We start from the raw sequence: 19,213 nt of genomic DNA, 5'->3' as shown, positions 1-19,213 counted from the left end.
TGGTGTGTGTGTGTATGGTGTGTAGTGTGTGTGTGGTGTGTGTATTACAAATGGAACCAGATAAGACCGTCAGGGTGTAACAAGCATCAAGCTTCACCAATGGGGAACACGGCTACACTTCCTCATGGGCTCCTCCAAGAGCTTCTTCCTGGGCTTCCAGGACACCACAGCCTCCTGGTTTTCTTCCTGCCTCACTGGCTCTACTTCTAGGTCTCCTTGCTGGTAACCCTTTTTCTCCCCCCTCTTCTAAGAGAAGTGCTTAGGGCTCTATACATGGTCCTCCCCTCCACCTACGCTCAATCCCTGCGGATCTTATTAGTTGCATATCTTCTCAATGATTTATACGCCTCAAACTCAATTGTTTATCTCTGGGTAGACTCTCTCTTAATTGCCTATCTAACATCCCTACTTGCACGTCTGATAAATGTTTTGAACTTAACATGTCCAGCTGAATCGCGCTCTTCCCCTCCATCAGTGGCAGCCACAGTCCGACATCCGATGGCTACGAAGGCTCTCGCCCCAATACAGCAGACACTCCCACCCTCTAACACTTATATTTCCCATAACACTTATCCCCTAACATACCAAATAATACATTCCTTTACTATGCCAACTGTCCGTATCCCCTTGTTAGAATGAACGCTACATGAGGGCAGGGATCTTTATCTTTCTGTTCACAGATGTATTCAAGAGTCCTGAACATTGCCCATCACAAAGTAGGTGCTCAATAAGTACTTGTTAAAAGAAAGCAGTGAATTACCTCCATGCTCTTAAACTTATTGTCGTAACCATGGGTGCCTCCTCCACAGGATGAATAATCTCTACTCCTATAAGGAATAATAGTAGTACACTGTGATCCATATATTGATATGAGACCCTAATGACTGCAAACTGAGATTTAATGGATTTTTATGTAGCTTCCGCTTTTATATAAGCAAATTTTTCTGTCAGCAACAGCATAAATATGGTTATTTTCATGCTCAAATTCATAACCACAGAGGAACAAACAGAATGGTCGGAGAGACGGAATGAGAATTCCAGGGTCTGTAAATAGAATTCAAAAGCCTTTGACTCTTAGACGTAGACAAAAAGATAATAACAAAGGCATAGATTTTAAAAAAGAATTTGGCTTCGAGCTTACCTGTCCCTTTACACATGTCTGTGTGATTGAGAAGAGTTTGATTAATATGTAACTGCAAGCATTTTAGTACTTTAGAAATAAATCTTTGGAACTGGGGAAAATATTGATTCCTATTTTACAGTGGAGATGTCTAAGGAAATAATATAAAAGTATGAGTAAAGAATACTCAGTAAGTTACCTATAACACTTGGTAAGGGGAAGCCAGTATATTCTATAAATTCAGAGTTTATTTTTAATTTTTGGGATTTTCTTCCATAGGCCATTGCTCTACTACTTGAATGACTTTCCAAATTTAATTAATTTGTCTTTTGCCTACTTTTTCATATTTTAACCTTCGAATTGCACAGTATTAGCAATTTTATACATTCTTAGATTTTATACTTGAAAACAAAATAGCAATAAATGAACCTAGACTTTTTTTAAAGCAACAACGTTATACTGGTTCAAATTAGGTCTCTAAAGGGAAAAAAAGACTCCTATTTCCAAAGGTTGGCCTGAAAAGATTCCTCTCATTTGCTTCCCCACTCCCCACCTCTCACTCCCCAGGGCAAATACACACACAAACACACACACACACACACACACTGTTTCTGTTTGTTTTTACATTTTAGGCTCAACTGAAAGCAGGACTTAAATGTAGTGTCTTAAAAAGTCAACATTTTAAAAATGTATAACTGACTCTAACTCAGCTTAACTAAAAATAAATTACAAAATAAGAAATAAATCACAACACCAAGCAGGCCACACTCAACTCTACCCAACAGGGGGAAGAAAGGAGAGGCTAAGCAGTACCTGCAACAGGGAAAGCCAGAGGAGTCCTATTTAAGGGGCTTAAATTCGGTTACCCTAAGGAGCCACTTCACGTCCTTGTCTTAGGTAACTCCAGCAAAGTTGTTGGCATAAGGTAAAAGCGGTTTAGAAAATATTTTTATCCTTATTGCACAGATATTTGGTTCCCCAAGATTACCGGATGTATTTGACTGGGGATAATTAAGTTTTTTTTTTGTTTTTTGTAAGGAAGATCAGCCCTGTGCTAACATCTGCTAATCCTCCTCTTTTGTTTGCTGAGGAAGACTGGCCCTGGGCTAACATCTGTGTCCATCTTCCTCCACTTTATATGGGACACCGCCACAGCATGGCTTGACAGCGGTGCATCAGTGCGCGCCCAGGATCAAAACCGGCGAACCCCAAGCCACCGCAGCGGAGCACGCACACACAACCGCTTGCGCTACTGGGCCTGCCCTGGGGATAATTAAGTTTTATTTTATTATTTTATTTTATTTATTTATTTTATTAAATTCTGTGTGGGAGGCTAGAGTACTCATTAATGAAAGAAAGGTCTTTTGAACTGAGTCGTTGGTAAAATTTTCTAAAATTGACCCTTTATTTATCTTTCAATTTTCAGAAAAATCTAGTTTTTTTATGTTTTTACCTCCTAACCCAACTCTATTAGAAAACTTTAGTAAATATTGCAAAGCTTTATTTGGAAGCAAAATACTCTTAGAAAATGCTCTATTTTCTATTGCTTTCCAAGTGAAAACTTTAGAGGTTTGCTCTTCTAACTGTTCATGTTCATGCTTTCCAACCATTCATTTGACTCTAGAAATTACATATGGAAAAATGGAAGCCGGCATTTGGAAAAGACGAGTGGATTTTAACTGTCATAATTTAGCTCAGCTTCCAAGTACTATATGAAATCTTTTGGAACAAATTCTCTTTTATCTTCTCCATGTCTAATTAACAAAGTTATAATCAAGGCCAGGTTTTCCCCCATGGCTGGTGATGACACAGATGGGAGATGAACAAGACTTCTCTCCTGGTACCAATCAGTCGCCAAGTCCTATCTTTCTCTGTGGTATCCTTCACATTTTCCCTTGCTTTCCTCTTCTACTGTCACCATTCTAAGCTCGATCCTCATTACCTCTGACCTGAACCAACTTCCTAATTGGTTATCTTGACTCTGATCTTCAGAATCTCCCCCCCCACACACACACGCATATCCACACTCCTAATCATATTTAACACTATTTATGACTGCTGGAAATGGAAACATATGTTTAATGAGCACAATGTGGGATAAAATGCGATGAACCAGTACTACCCTGGGAAATCTGAGTCATAAGTTCACCACATATATTTTCCTGATAATGTGCTACCTAACTAGTCTCACCATCCCACGTGGCTCCATAGCCTCCCTCGGGCTGTCATAATGCTGAAGAACGGGTCACTACACATCTTTCTAACTGGCCTCGCTGCCACTCACTTGACCATCCTCCTCCATATGGCAGCTGGAGTGAGCTCTCTGAAACGCAGATCCCACTATCTACCAGTGGTCTCCTACTTTCTTCACGGTCAAGGTCACACTCTTTAGTCATGACAGATAAAGTCCGTCATGCAGAGGGCAGCTTCATTCACCCAGTGCTCTAGCAACACGGGACTACTTGCCATTTCTGGAATCTAGTCCTTCTGTCAGGAAATCTGACTCTTTCTTTCTAATCCTCCTTGCCCCAGAGCAGCTGCTGGCTTTAAAAAGGTGCCCCACTGCTCTGGGCAGAGCATTTAGAAGAAGAAGCACCTCTGAGAAGACATAGCCTGGCAGTGCTCAAGGCTTGGCAAGCAGATGGATGCCTTCCAGCAAAGAAAAGTGGTCCCTTTCTTCTTGCAGACACAGCCCCAACAGGGCTTGATGAGCTGACCAAGGGTTACATTTCAGCACCCCACTCATCTTCTTGGCTGAGTACCTTGTACAATGCACAGACTGCACAACTGCACAGGGCAGACCTGCTGTATGGCAGCAGCTAGCCTAACCCACCCTGAGTCTTCAAAACCCAGAGTAAGAATCACCCTACCAGGAGGCATTCTCGGACATTCTCTGACATCCTCGCCTGGGATGTGTGATCACTCTTTGTGTCCTTGAGCCTTGTACTTGATCGTAGTGCAGAGGTTGTTACACCTGATTATAATTGTTCTCTTCCTCCTCACCTGGGCTAAGACCCTTATGGTGGAGACTGTGTCTTTATCTCCAGTTCTTAGAAAGGTGCCTGGGACATATTTATCAGTCTCTAATCATAAAATAAAAAGCTATTATTCATGTTCTCTAAAAGGGCACTTTAACAATACTTCAACTATAGTTTCAAATAACTGGGTTTCCCCAAATTAGTAAAATCCAACATGTTTTAGGCAAAATAAGAATGATTACAAAAACAGATTACACTAAATGATGAAATCTGCTATAATTTTGAAAAGAGAATCTAATCTAGTTACTGAATATTGAACATTATTACTGAAGACAACATACTTTCACTTAGAAAATAGGTCTCCTGAGACTCATGTGTTGGAGATAGAGCGGATCCAGGATTGGATCAGATGAAACTGCTGGGTTGATCTGGCAAGAGCTGCAGTTAACACTCCTCCGATCTAAGTTAATTTACTTTGTGTGCTAAGGGCACGAGAATAACAAAACCAGGCTAACCTTGTGTTACAGATGAGGAAAATGAAGCCCCGAGATGCAATCTGTCTGAACTCCCACAAGGAGCCAGGCATGGAGCCAGGCCTTGTAAGCCAGGCTCTTTTTACATCTCACTGCCAGCTGTTCAACGTACAGCTCACAGTTCGAGACTGAGTATTAATGAGAGACACCCAGAGATGTTCTGGAGGCTGGATTCTCCTTCTGTAACCCACTGGTCATGTTGTCGGACGGATGGGCACGTTCTCGTTTTGCACCAGTGGCCTCCTAACTACTTTAATCTCATATTCTTAACAGTAAATATTTGGAGAACTTACTCACATTTATTTATATATTATATACATACATTACTAACAATCTTATATACTTAATATTAGTAAAGCTTAATTTTGTTCACATAGTTTAATGTTTTTTCAGAGAACACTGTCCTGAGCCCTAGACCAGCCCGCTGACCTACACAAAAGGCTGTGAAACTCCAATCCCAAGAAGAGAGGCAGCGCCATCTAGTGACCGCTGTGAGCTGCACCCTCTCTGGCCTCGAATGCACTGCGTGGGTTTCCTGGTTACACATCTTCAAGCAGAGGCTCTGCCAAGTCTCTAGTTCCTCCCCCTGCACACACTTACATTAGAGCTCAGCTCTCTCATCTTCTTTTGTCTCCCCTCTGTTAAACATATCTCTCAGCCACTGTATTCCCATCGTCCTCCGTAGCCCCTTGGCATTACTCAGCACACACACAAGATAGGCCAGAAAACACAGCATGATCCTGATTCTATTTATAACCTCCTATGCCCATGGAAAAAACACGGGAATGAAATACAAAAGTAGGAAACGTTCATTAAACTACCAGACAGTGTGTATTTATTTGTTTACTGGCTTGTTATCAGTCTTGTCCATTTGACAAGGAGGGCAGGAATCATGTCTGTATCCCAAACGCCTGGAACCGACCCAGCACACACGTAGCAAGCATCAATAAAACTGTGTTGTATCCATTAATTACTTGGTTATTTTGGGAAGGAGAGATTCAGAATGCTTTTCATTTTCTCTAAACACACTTATATTTTGCAAATGCTGAACAATCAAATAAATTATAATTGTAACTAGAAAAAAGAAATAAATGTTACAACTAATTGGTTAGCCTGGCTTTATAGCCATAAACATGCTCTTTTATAAAAACCACAAAGACGACAAAGATCTTAATTAAACAGCCATCTTACTACCAGCCTGGAAGACAGCTGTCATCTTTATATCCTGTCGGCTGCCTAAAGGAGATCCCAATAGGGATTAAGACTGCGTCGCTACCGACAGTCTCTGGAACAGTCGATGAACAGTCTCAGCCTTCCTCACTCTCATCTATATTTGTGAACATTAGGATGCTAGGATCAGCAATCTAATAACAGTCATTACAAATGCAGGAGTGCTAGATAGCATATAAAATGTTGAGAAAATGTCAATGCTCAGGAAAAGTTACATGATCGTAGTAGCAGGGTAAAGTGAAGAAAATTTATAATGAAAGATGGTTGTTAAAAGTATTACGAGAGAAGTAAAAAGACACACGAACCTCACAGCCAGCCACGGTTGATCCACCAAAAGATGAACTTTGTCGATTCTGATATTTTTGGCAAAGTGTAGTCGTTTTGGTAAATCAGGACTCAAATAGGGTTTGAAATGCTGATCAGGTTTTCGGCACTGAAAAACAGGTAAATGATTTCTTCATGATGCTTAAAAAATATGCAAGCTAGGGCCGGCCCTGTGGCATAGCGGTTAAGTGCGCGTGCTCCGCTGCTGGCGGCCTGGTTTCGGATCCCGGGCACACACCAAGGCACCATTTGTCAGGCCACGCTGTGGCGGTGTCCCATATAAAGTGGAGGAAGATGGGCATAGATGTTAGCTCAGGGCCAGTCTTCCTCAGCAAAAAGAGGAGGATTGGCATGGTTGTTAGCTCAGGGCTGATCTTCCTCACAAAAAAATAAATACATAAATATGCAAGCTAATTCAACAATTTCATCTCCTAAAACAATTTATTAAGCACTTTTTAAAAGTAAGAGGATTTAAGCTTGGTGAATAAAACAGATATTAAACCTATTATCAATGCAGCTACATTCCCTCATTATTAAGAATAGGCATTTTTATTGCTGTAACAATAATTAGGTTGCAATTAAAAATATGTAAATTAGTTTGATATTCTAAGTTTTTATTCCTGTGTATATATCTTAAATCACCATAAATCTCTCCTCCTTTTTTGACAGAGAACAGATATAAGTCTAGATTTAGAAAGGCAATTACAACTTTTGTGTCTAAATTACATATGAAAAGTATAAAATACACTAGTAGATGTGAGTAAAAATTTTAAAAATCAGTTTAATTGAACCCCAAATCCCTTCACAATTGACTCAATTTACCCTTTAAAAACCTACACTTGCTTAATTTTCAAATCAATTCAACAGTTTTTGAAATCTAGTGCAGTCTTCCTATTTGTGAAAAATTCATGGATTTCTCACAAACTGGAGTGAAATTTTGTTTCTTTAGTAATTACTGCTGTAACTAGATGGCATATTTTAAAACTACATAAGAATGCAAATCATATTATCTCTGTAAAAAAAGTGAGGAAATGAGGAATAGAACTACAAAGGAACTTTTTCTCCCTCGTGACCTTTTTGACAAACAAGAGAAAAAAAAAATACAGGTAAAAATATGAGGAAATGAATTTTTTCTACTTCCTCATTTTCTCATTTAGTTTAAGCCTTGATAATCTCATAAATATTTCAAATCTGTCACTATTATCTCATGCTCAATTTATATAAGAAAAATAGGAGACACTATGAAATTGAACAAAAAAATTTAAAAAGAAATATAGAAAACGAGAGAGTAAAGAGAGTTAAGGAATGAAAAAGGGGAAGAGAAAAGTATTTATTGCACAGATATTTCTGCCAGTTTTTTTCTTGCCTATATTGGTATCTTTTCCAGGCTTCTTATTTTTCTACTTTTTCATCTGTCATTACTTCCTTCTTAAGCCAGTATTTTTGTAACTTCCAGACAAGCGCATAATGGCAGCTGCAGTGTATGCAGCTTCCTCAAAGACACAAGGGACTAGAATGCGCCCTTACGGACCGCAGATCATTTGAGGAGTCAGTTTCCTAGCTGGGTGTGTAGCCAGAGTGAATCCAGAGAAAATCAGGGGTACACCCGCCAACCTTTGAAGAAGTACTGGGTTATTCTTTGCATTTGAGAGGAAGACACCAGAGTTGAGATAAAATTTAGGTCATTTTATCTAAGAACAAAGTTGCTGCTGCTGTCTGTCACGCAGCCAGAACTTAGACCTGCCAGTTCATGTCTGGTTATGTTTGTCTAATATGCGCTCAATACAGGCCCACAGAACAGCATTACTGGGGATATTGTACTACCACATGGAATATTTTCCTGGCAATAACAGACTACTTCAGGAAATGGTAGTCCATTTCTTCAGGGTTCTGTAGCTCCAGGCCCAGTCCATATCTGTGCTGCCAAGTAATAGATTTCCAAAGCCTGTGGGATCCAATCCCCTTGCACCACAGGGATTACTGGGGATTTGTCCTTCCTCACCCACCAATGGGACTGCAGCTACATGGATCATGAAGTGATGGGAAAATGGGAAAACAATGTGCAGATTGAGAGTGTCCACATGTTAATTCTTGACTACCCACCCAATCAGCATGAACACACTGTGTGTACACCCTTCACCAGCAGGGGGTGAGACTGTCTATCTGTTTACTCAAGATCAGAATCTCAGAAAGGGCAAGAGGAAAAAGGAGTGACTGACATCCTAAGGGAATTCTGCTCTAGCTGCCATTCCTCCTTCAAACTCACAGTGGGCCCCGGGGTTACAGTAACCATTCCTTACCTGGTGTGTCCTTATCTTCAGTCATTCACATTCATCCTAACCATTTTTACTATAATTGCACACCACTTATACTTAAATAAATTGAGCCCCATGCCAAGCAATGGTAAACTCATGAATTCTATATAATAAATATGTATTTGTGAATATATTTTAAATAGAGCACTATTAAAACTACCACACAAGAATATTTCAGGTCTCTCCAGGTGTAGTGAACTCCACCTTGAAAAACTCAGATTGTTTTAAACTACTTGGAATTTGTCCTGCTTGTTTACTTACAACCTGGGATATGGAACCAATCAAAAGCAGCTGCAATTATACTTAGAGAGTAAGGAGATGATCTTTCTGACCTGTTCAAAAAGATCCGTAGAGTCTGTGATTCCCTATTTTCTGATATTAAGTCACACAAAAAATGTGAAAAGCGATGCAGCTTGAAGCTCTCTAGCACAGCCCCTTTGAATGAAACCTCAGCCCATTCAATGAAAACCAGGAGTCAGTGCCACTGTTACCCCAAACTAATTTCCTATGACAGTGTCAACTCCAAAATGAAAACAACTAAGATAAAAGCAACTCATATGCATATAAAATAATGCAGAGGGAGGGTTTAAAAAATAAATTACAAGTGGCTTGGACTCAGAAGTATAGAATATAAATTTCTTGAAACCCAGATTAAAGACATTACATTAACTTAAATAGATTTATTAGGAGATTGTATACTTACAGTGAGGTTTCTAACAATTTCTTCAGAATTAACTGTTTAAAAAGAAAATAAATAAATCACATTACAATTGATACTTGATAACTGAAAAATGTGAACAACTTACATGAATTTGACACATTCATTTATTAAAGACTATGATCTGGTAAAATTAAATAAAAAATGATTTTAAGCAAAAAATTATTTTAGCATTTAAGAATGGATAGAATATATTTTAACCTAACAATATTAGATATTACCACAGACTCCATAGACTGACTATCCTTAAACATGGGAATTTCTTATTTGCTTCTGTGTGGTCTTCCCAAGAAGTCAGAAGAGGTGCCTAGTAATCCCTACATCCTCAGACTTGGGGACTACGGTTATTCACCTTAAGTTTTACCTTTTTTTTTTCCACATGGGCATCTTCATACTTACAGCTATAAAAGTCTTGAGGTACATTATCAGCCCTGATGCGGGGGGCAGGCCCTTCATACATGTAGAAGTTTATTTGGGGTAGATAATCAGTCATATATTCCACCTTGTCACAGTAAGTCTGATCCATTCCTGAAAAAAAAAAAAAAATTACCCACTGAATGTATAGACGGTAACAGTTGGTTGTCTTTAATCATGTCAAATAGGAGACACTTTACTTCACAGATCTCAAACCAGGTTTCCTGTGAACCTATATGATCTACCCTGTACTCTACTCCAAATGGCAGATCTTGAAAATCTTGGCAGGGGAAGAGAAGGGTCACGTTTATAAGAGAAGAACAGACAGGAATTATCAACAGATCATCTGTTGAATGTCGATCAATTAAAGTCATTTCGAAGAAAATCCTCTGTAGGAAGCTAATTAGATCTTTATAACATCTGATTTGTATGTAGGGCAACATGATATATTTTTAAATCAAAAAGGCAACATGCATTTTTATGAAACAATAGATTAAGAGAATAAGGACTAGAGAATATTTACTTTCCATAAGCATATTATTTAAATTTATATAAGCAGCATGTGCTCTAAACCAGGTTTAGCAGTTAAACCTTTCTTATTTGAAGATTCTTCAGACTATATCACAATTTGTATTTTTATGATTTTTCTTTTTATATATCTTATATTTTATAATTTCTTTTAACAAAATGTGCTAAAATATTTCCTTTAATTTTAAAACAATAATTGTTAGGGAACTATTTTAGAAATTTTTAAAATAAATTACTGTTTCACATTATCTTGATGTCCTAAAACGCAAACAAAAGTTCTGCAGACTGCTCCTTTTCCTCTTCTTGCCCCATGTCTGGTTCCTTCAGAGATACTGGAGTTTAGCTTGAATGTCCTCCTAGAAAAGATGGTTCTGATGACCCAACTAGAAAAGGTCCATTTCTGCTATAGGTACCTGTGAACGTGCCATGTCTAGTGAAGTACTCAGCATTGAGTAAGGGCTTAAAAAATATGTGTTGAATGAATGAGGACTTCAAAACTGTGTGAGGTGGCAGAGTGGCAGCTGTTCCACTTCCTTGAACTTCAGGTTAGCTGAGATGAGAGTTCACCTCAAGCAGACAAACGTGGGGTGACTGGGACTTCATAGAAGTCTATTCATACAAGTCAAAAAAAATAATACACAGGACACGGTAAAACCAGCCAATATAGTAAACTGCAGCCAATCCATGTGAATGAAACTCCCGCTGAAAAGAAGGACTGAAAAGTACTTTTTGTGACTGAATAACAACCCAATCACATCTTTGTTAAGTACCACTAACTTCATTTTTACAGAAAATTAAGTATATGGATGGATGTTCAGATGGAATGTTAAAATAATTAAACTAGAAATTTTAATTTTAGTCCTCTGTCCATCACAGCCTACCACTAACTCACTCTTGGCTCATTCAAGCGCTTCTAGGTGTAGAAGTACAGACTTTAAAATATCATTATTATTTTTGTCTGCTCCCTGAAGTGATAAGATAGAATCAACGATAAAATACGATCTAAAAAAAAAAGGCCTACCATGGTCAGTCACAAGGATTATGTTGACACAACTGTCTAAATTCCGCTGTTTCAGGCCTTCCATCAACATTCCAAAAGCGTTATCTACTAACTGTAATGCTTGAATTACCTAAGAAAAAAATTGGAGTTAAGATGGTCTTCATGAATTAAGGTATAATAACCAAATCATTTTCTAATCAAAATTTTAATTTTAATTTTTAATTTAATCAAAAATTTAATTTTAATTTTTAACTCAATCAAAAAATTAAATACATTTCCTTCTCTGAACTGCTGAGTTTTGAAATAGGACATCAGAGCCCAGCATCCACGCTACCACATTTATCAAATATCAATTCCCTAAATTTCTATAAACAAAAATATTAGACCATGTTCCTGACAAAGGAAGATAGACTACTGGCCAATAAATATCTGAGAAATATGTTCAACCTCAACAAACATTATACAACGGCAAAGGTGTTCATGATAATGACCAATGCTGGGGAGGGGCGTCCACAGACTCTTCTATAGGAGCCTAAATGGTTACATGTGGTCTGGAGGATCATGTGACAATGTGTAACCAGAGAGTTAAAAAGGAGGGGGCATATCCTGTAACCGAATAATCCTACTTCTTGGCATTTGGCCTAAGAAAACACTTAGAGTACAAATGGAGACTTACATACAAGGATATTCATCACCTTACTTATAATTTAAATACACGAAAAAATAAATTATGCCACATTCTTAAGAAGGCATACTTGACAGCCTTTAAAAAATGTTTTAAAGAACATGGCAGGGCCCGCCCAGTGGCGCAAGTGGTTAACTGCGAACGCTCTGCTGCGGCGGCCCAGGGTTCACCGGTTCAGATCCCGGGCGCGCACCAACACACTGCCTGTCAAGCCATGTTGTGGCGTCCCATATAAAGTAGAGGAAGATGGCCACAGATGTTAGCTCAGGGCCAATCTTCCTCAGAAAAAAGAAGAGGGTTGGCATCAGATGTTAGCTCAGGGCTGATCTTCCTCACAAAAAAAATAAATAAATAAAAAAATAAAGGACTTGCCATAGGCAAATGCTCACAATACAATGCTAAACATAAAAAATTAAAACCAAACTGTTTTAATTTGATTTAACCAAACTGTACCCAGACATACTACAGAATCCCAATTTTGTTTTTAAATGTATTTAGCATTTCTTAGTAAAGCACACATACAGAAAACGAAAAGGAAATATATCAAGATACTATTAAGTGGTTGTCTCTGCCTGGGGAATTGAATTCATTTTTATTTTATTGTTTATATTCTTTTATGTTTTTAAATTTTTCTACACTTTATCAATATAGTGCATTGAATTGACTTAAGGTTCAAGTGAATAACGTTTACTGATATAACTTTTCATTATTCTTTTCAGTGAATAAGAAAGTGTCACAGCAATGGGATTGGGAAACAATGTTTAATCTCTTGTAGTACTATAAGAGTACTATAATTAACAATGATTGCCTTTTTTTAAAATTTTTTTGAGAGAGAATTTTTCAAGCCAATTACCACTAAGAAGTTTAGTGCATTGTCTCACAAAATCCTCACAGCAAACGTTCATGGATGGTACTATTGGACCTTCCAGTTGTAGAGACCAGGAAACTTGAGGTTTAAGAAGTGAAGAAACGTGTTCATGGCCACACAGTTAATAAGGGACAGAGCAGGACTTGAACTCAAACCATCTCTATCTACTGTTAAATCCATCAACTCCAACATGCTTTCCTGAGCCTCATTCTCAGGGTGACCATGCCCTCTGGTATGCCAGTGAGAGTCACGGTTTCCACCTGTCATCGTGACATAGTTGTGTCCCCTCTCACAGAGTCACCCTACCCACTCCTCCCAACTGCACTGAGAGCCCTCCTCCTCTGTCCTCACCCAGCACCCTGGTATGCTGCCACCACCGGACTCTCCACAGTTTTGAAACCATCTGTGCATGTGTCTGCCTCCCCAGGAGAGCACGAGCTCCCGCAGGGAAAGACCGTCCAACCTCACTCATCACATGCTTCCCAAGCACAGAGCCCCACAAAGTGCACACTCCATAGATGGCAATCTTACTGAACGTGACTAGATGTCAGCCCCCTACTCCAGCCCAGAGAAAGGAAAGGAAGAAGAAATCCCCTTAACAGGCAATGAGTGAGCAGTTTTTTGAGCGGTAAGATCATTAACAGGCATAGAAATGTTTGCAGCTGTGGGGCAAACCAAGTTTGGGTAGAAAACCCTGCTCCTTTCACATGGAATCACGATCATTCACCTTCACAGTGGGTACTGTGGAAGCAGTAAAACCAGTCCTGCTACAATGAATTAACTGGTAAGACCCTCAGTGAACAAGTGTTCTTTGTCTCCTGAAGTCCCTTTCTGTAAAACGGAATTCAAGGTTGCAGAGGAAGCTGCTACCCCGAAGTTCTACAGTGCACTGAAATAATCTGCTTTTCAAAAGGTACAACATCCTTCCTCTCGTTTTACCTCCACATGCTTCCTCAAGAGTTGAGTTCTTCAGTGCTCTGAATTCTTCCACCATGTACACGAGCATGACCAAGATTTAAATCAGTCTGTTCTTAATTTCAATTTTCTTTTCTCAATTGAATTTTTCTTCCCAATCTTACATTCCATCTAAGATGTAATAATTTGTTTTTCAGTAATGAATAACAGCTGAATCTTATTAAAGTATTAGGTAGGTCATTTATTTAAGGTTCTCAAGACCACTCAGGACATTCTGTGCCTAATTTAACTTCAATGCTAGAGACTCAATGGAACAAATTTGCTATTAAGAAGTTGCTAGCGGGGCCGGCCCCGTGGCTTGGCGGTTAAGTGCGCGCACTCTGCTGCTGGCGGCCCGGGCGTGCACCGATGCACCGCTTCTCTGGCCATGCTGAGGCTGTGTCCCACATGCAGCAACTAGAAGGATGTGCAGCTATGACATACAACTATCTACTGCAGCTTTGGGAGGAAAAAAATAGATAAAAATTAAAAAAAAAAAAAGTTGCTAGTTTTGGGGCCTGCCGGTGGCATTGCGGTTAAGTGTGCGCTCCCCTGTAGCTGCCCAGGGTTCGTGAGTTCAGATCCCAGACACGCACCGATGCACCGCTTGTCAGGCCATGCTGTGGCGGTGTCCCATATAAAGTAGAGGAAGATGGACACAGATGTTAGCCCAGGGCCAACCTTCCTCAGCAGAAAGAGGAGGATTGGCATCAGATGTTAGCTCAGGGCCGGTCTTCCTCACAAAAAAAAAAAAAAAAGGCCTTAAGGGGCGTGTAGAGCAAGAACAAGAGTGTTAACTGAAAAATCTAGAACAAGTTAATAAGCTTTCAACATAATAAATGAGTCAAAACAAACTAAAATAGCCTTTTTACTTTTAAATTGTCATACGAACTATGAATTAAAAGTATGTGATTAAAACTAACAATAACAATAAAGCTATGAAGCCCTCCAGTTTCTCCACCATTCTGCCTCTTCTTCTTAAGTTTTAAATGAGGCTTGGTCTGAATCCCTCTTCTGTTTTCACTATTCACTCTCTTCCTAGGACATCGCCTCTTCCATGAACCATCTCCACGCTGCCAAGCTGCCTGACCTTCATCTCCTTTGAGCTTTAAATCCATATTCGATGGTCTTCTGAATATCTTCCTTTAGACGTCACAGGCACCTCAATCACAGCATGATCTTCTCCCCCAAACCTATCCCACTTCAGCAGTCATAATTAATGTAAACAGAACCACCTGCCTGCTTATGATAGAAACCTGAAATCATCCTTGACCTCCCAACCCAGTCACCCATCTCACACCAAGTCATGCCAAGTCTGTCTCCTTAATGCATCTCAAATGCATCTTCTTCCATCCATGATGGTTGCCACTACCCCAGTCCAAGTCACTATAATCTCTTTTCTGGAATGTTGCAAAAGCTAACTTGCCTATCCCCATTTTCTTTTGCTCCCTCCAACCCATTCCTCTTACACAATAAAAGTGATTTTTAAACACACACAGATCTGATCATGTCACTTCCCTCGATGCCTCCCATTGCACTTTTTATGGCCCATAAGGACGTGCATGATTTGGTGCCTGCCTCCTTCTCTAGGCTTCTTCTGAGCCCTCTCCCCTGGTTCACAATGTTCCCCACATTGGTGGGAGATAATACTCATACAGCAATTCGAACAGTACCTGGCACAGAGTAGAACGCAATGAGGGTTAGGTGCTATTATTATTCTTACCATTATCACACTGTCCATTTGTCTCGCCATCTGTCTATTTGTTCATTCTCTGTGTTCCTCTAATGTGCTCAACTCCTCCCTCAAGTGGGCCCTTGGTGAACTTTTTTCCATTTTGTTATTCAGATGAGAACTTTCTAACCAGCCCCAACGCCCACCCCACCCAGACTAGGTTAGGACCTCCTCAAAGACCCTTCAGGGCACCCTGATCTTTTCCTTTGCAGCACTTTTCAAAATGATACTTAAAATTTACTTGGGTGCTAACCTGGAGCACTGAATAGAAGTTATCACACTTAATCTTAAGTCAGCGGTATAGTTCAGACACACACAGACTGTGGTGTCCCCTCTCAAGTAATTAATCATACCAAATATGGGTAACAAAACAGAAAAGAACAAACAGTGAATATACTTTAGATATTTACTAAGCCATTCACCGTTAGAATAACCTGATTAAGTGTTCAATCCTGTGATGCAGTGAAGAGTGGTGTTGGAATACAGAGGGGGACTAAAGGGTTAAAGCGGTCAGACTTGGACCCAGCCTTGTATTGAGAATCATTTTGGCTTAACGGAAAGCAGGAAGAAGGGCATTTCTGATAAACTGCAAAGCCATGCTGCCAGAATAAATACGCTTGCATTCCAATAGAGGATGATTGTGTTCCAACTGAGGACAATTGTTAAATGAGTTTCCACGGGGTAGGGAAATGCCATACTCGTGGGCACCATTGCAGCTTTCAGTCATGTCCAAGACAATACAGGATGGAATAAATTTTAGAAGAGAGATGACTTTTTTTTCTTAAGCAATATTTAAGGACTATATTTCTGTAGTAAAAGTGTAACAGAACAGTTTACATAATGAAGAAACTAATAGTAAAAAGTCTACTGCAATTACAACGGCGGCCCAGGAGGGGAATAACTCTGTCTGAGGCAATATCTTAAGTCCAATTTTAAGGAGCTCATCAACAGAACTGTGCATGAACAGACAGCTGGATATTCCACCGTGGACTTACAGGGGACCTAGCTCGAAACCAGCTGCACTAATGCATTAACTTGCCACACGCGGTATCTATCTCGATGCTTTCATATATCAATAACAGTGCTACATCAAAGCACCTATTCAATACGTGTTTATCAAATGAATCAAAACGTGGTTAATGAGGTAGATATCCTTTTTAAACTATTTTGTGGACAAAAAGGCAGATATTCCTTTTAGATTTTTAACTATTTTATCAAATACATTTGTATTCAATGGGAATTACAGAATATCATTTTATTTTGTGGGTTAGGGCTAGATGGTTTTACATGTGTTTTAAAAAGAAACTTACTGCAGCACTGACTGGTCCTTTTTCGTGTCCTGCAGAATCAGGCTGTCCCACATACAGGGTATAAAAATCAGGTCTAGGGATGAAATGGAAACAGAGAAGGACATCAGTAAACCCGGAGTAAACCTACAAGTTGGATTCGGGAACTTTGTAGATCTAGAACTTTGGGGCCGTCTCCTCTTTTCCTCTGGCCTCCGTCTCTTCATCGGGGTCCCGTGGTCCCACTTGGCCCGAGTAGGGACAGTCTCCTGACAGGAATTAAGACCTTCCGGGCTGTAAGCGCTGGTCGGACTCAGTAACGAAAGCCTGTCTTGTTCTTGCTGTGAAGACCTGTCTCGGTGCCCCTCAGCCCTCATATTTCCGGGTTTCTGACTTTTTGCTGATTCTGTTCTGCCGCTCCTTGAAATTTCCTTTAAACGTCTGGTCTCAGATGCACCGCTGACCTGGCGCTCTCTTCCAGGATGCTCTGACCGCATCCCCGGGCCGGCCTTGCCCCGGCCCCTCTGGCTCCGGGGTCAGTCCTCACGACCAACTTGCAGATCCACCGCAGTCCTGCTCCCAGCCCATATCTGGTTCTGAGATCTGCCTCCGCTCTCTGGTACTAGCTCTGTCTATATCGTCCCATCATGTCAACCACATTCTCAAGAGCAAAAAGTCAACTGCTCTCAGAAATAATTCTTGAAAAGTGCCCGTTGAAAGGAAATGCCAAGGTTCCCCCCCCCCAAAAATGGTCATTTAAAGAATTAGACCCCCTCCTCTGCCCGTTCCGGCCCTGGGTCGGGGGTCCGCGGGGCCTGCGGTGACCCTCGGCTCCAGGCACTGGGGGAGCAGCGACACGGGGCCCACGGCCACCGCGGCGACTCCGTCTTCCTCCGCCCTCAGCGTCTCGAGGCCGGCCGCGGCCCGCAGCCCGTACGGGGTGGCCTGCAAGGGGCTGTCCCGCACGCAGCTCGCCTCTTCGAGCTGGCCTGGCAGCTGCACAGGAAGTTTCCCTACTTCCAAGTCCCGGGCTCCTTGATCCTCAACACCCGCTTGCAGGCACACACTTAGCGCCGTAACTGAGACACCGGCCTCGGGGCAACCACAACGATGTACTCCCATGAGGCCCCGAGGCGAAGCGGACGGCCGCAGTCTCGCGAGAATGCCTGGGCGCCCTCCGCGGCTGCGCTCTGCCGTCTTAACCCGGCTCCCAAGAGGTCGCGGAGCGCGTGGCGTGACTAGAAAGAGGAAACGCGCCATTTTCCGGGAACAGCGAGGAATCTCGGTTAAGGCACACGGCAATATTTAATAAGCTGTGCATCCTTAAAACAAAAACAGGTCGAACAGGATGCAGTAAGAAAAAGAAGGCTACTAAAAGTTTAGGGAAGAAAAAATTTTAAGTTACAAGCTTATGATCCAAGTTAAAATAAGAAATCATAAATTCCAGGAATATTGGATTGGATTGTAAGCAAGACGTTGAATGAGTAAGAAGGTGAAAATCTTAAGGATACGATGTGGAAGGCATACATTTCTTCATCCCACAAGAGAAAACAGTGACAATCAGAAATTTTCAGTGAAAACCGAAAACTGTACAGGAAAAGCATCCTTCTGATAGCAAACAACGTAAAATGCTGCAGGATTTTGAACAGAAGGTTGGAGTGTAAGAAAGTGGACTCTGTTTCAGAGTCCCTGTGAGTAGCATGTGGTTCAAGACCTTGGAGCCAAAGAGAAAGAAATCCAGTTATATAGCACAAAGCTTGGCTATTTAGTGAATAACACTTAGATAATCATAATAATGTAAATGTTGTTTATGGTTTTCCTCTTTTAAGAGAATACTTAATTAGGGTTACAAAGTAGAATGCAAATATTATCAGCCTTGATAACGTAAAAGTACAGTTTTCAAGTGGGGATGTTGAAGGGGGAGGGGAAGGTAAATGGAATGGTAGTGGTGTTCTTATAAAGTGGGAAGTTCAAAGACAGTCTGTTGATGAGGAAAAAATGCATATTATTTAAAGAATAGCTATAAAGTTGCTAAAATAGTAATACAATTATATTAAAGAGGGAGGAGAGTAGGGGAGAACAGCATGAAGTCAATAAGAAATGCCTCAAGATGGAGAGTTCAGGTGGCATGTCTGAAAAAGAAAGCTGGGAATACCTCGTGTGTTTGAATACGGAGCCAAGAGATTTTTAGTTTTTCAGTCTGGAGATGAGTTAGTGGTCTGCAGATTTTTTAAAAAATTAAGAAAACAAAGCTGAGGCAATTATGAACCTCAGGAAAAATAAAAGTTTTTCAAGAAACTACACTGCATATCTCAAGTGTAATAATACTAATCATATAAAGTCAGTCATAATTATGTAAATACTGACTACCAATGTAACAAGAAATGATTATGTAACATTGCGAGAGAGGTGTGTGTAATAGGGGAAAATCAGTCAAGATCTAATATAGAAAAGTCAATAAAGAAGCAGTATAAATGTGTTATTAGAAAAAAACTGCAATAAGAAACAACTAAGAATTAAAAGTGGTT

The 19,213-nt window shown here is 40.3% G+C and overlaps 1 protein-coding gene across 1 annotated transcript in view; it reads right to left on the bottom strand.

Annotated features, from left to right (window-relative positions):
* The window catches only part of LOC101406263 (ectonucleotide pyrophosphatase/phosphodiesterase family member 3-like), a 123,500-nt gene that overhangs the window by 23,902 nt on the left and 80,385 nt on the right, over nt 1–19,213 (bottom strand). Inside the window, exons 11-16 of the mRNA XM_087444123.1 lie at nt 16,710–16,782; nt 11,182–11,290; nt 9,618–9,746; nt 9,204–9,235; nt 6,167–6,294; nt 761–827 (exon numbers count right to left, since the gene is read on the bottom strand). Of these exons, the coding sequence (XP_087300249.1) occupies nt 761–827; nt 6,167–6,294; nt 9,204–9,235; nt 9,618–9,746; nt 11,182–11,290; nt 16,710–16,782 (538 nt within the window). The remainder of the gene's footprint in view (nt 1–760; nt 828–6,166; nt 6,295–9,203; nt 9,236–9,617; nt 9,747–11,181; nt 11,291–16,709; nt 16,783–19,213) is intronic.

Source organism: Ceratotherium simum, chromosome 19 (assembly GCF_057802395.1).
Source record: "Ceratotherium simum simum isolate JZ-2026a chromosome 19, ASM5780239v1, whole genome shotgun sequence".
NCBI lineage: Eukaryota > Metazoa > Chordata > Mammalia > Perissodactyla > Rhinocerotidae > Ceratotherium > Ceratotherium simum.
This window is presented reverse-complemented; position numbering and strand designations above follow the sequence as displayed.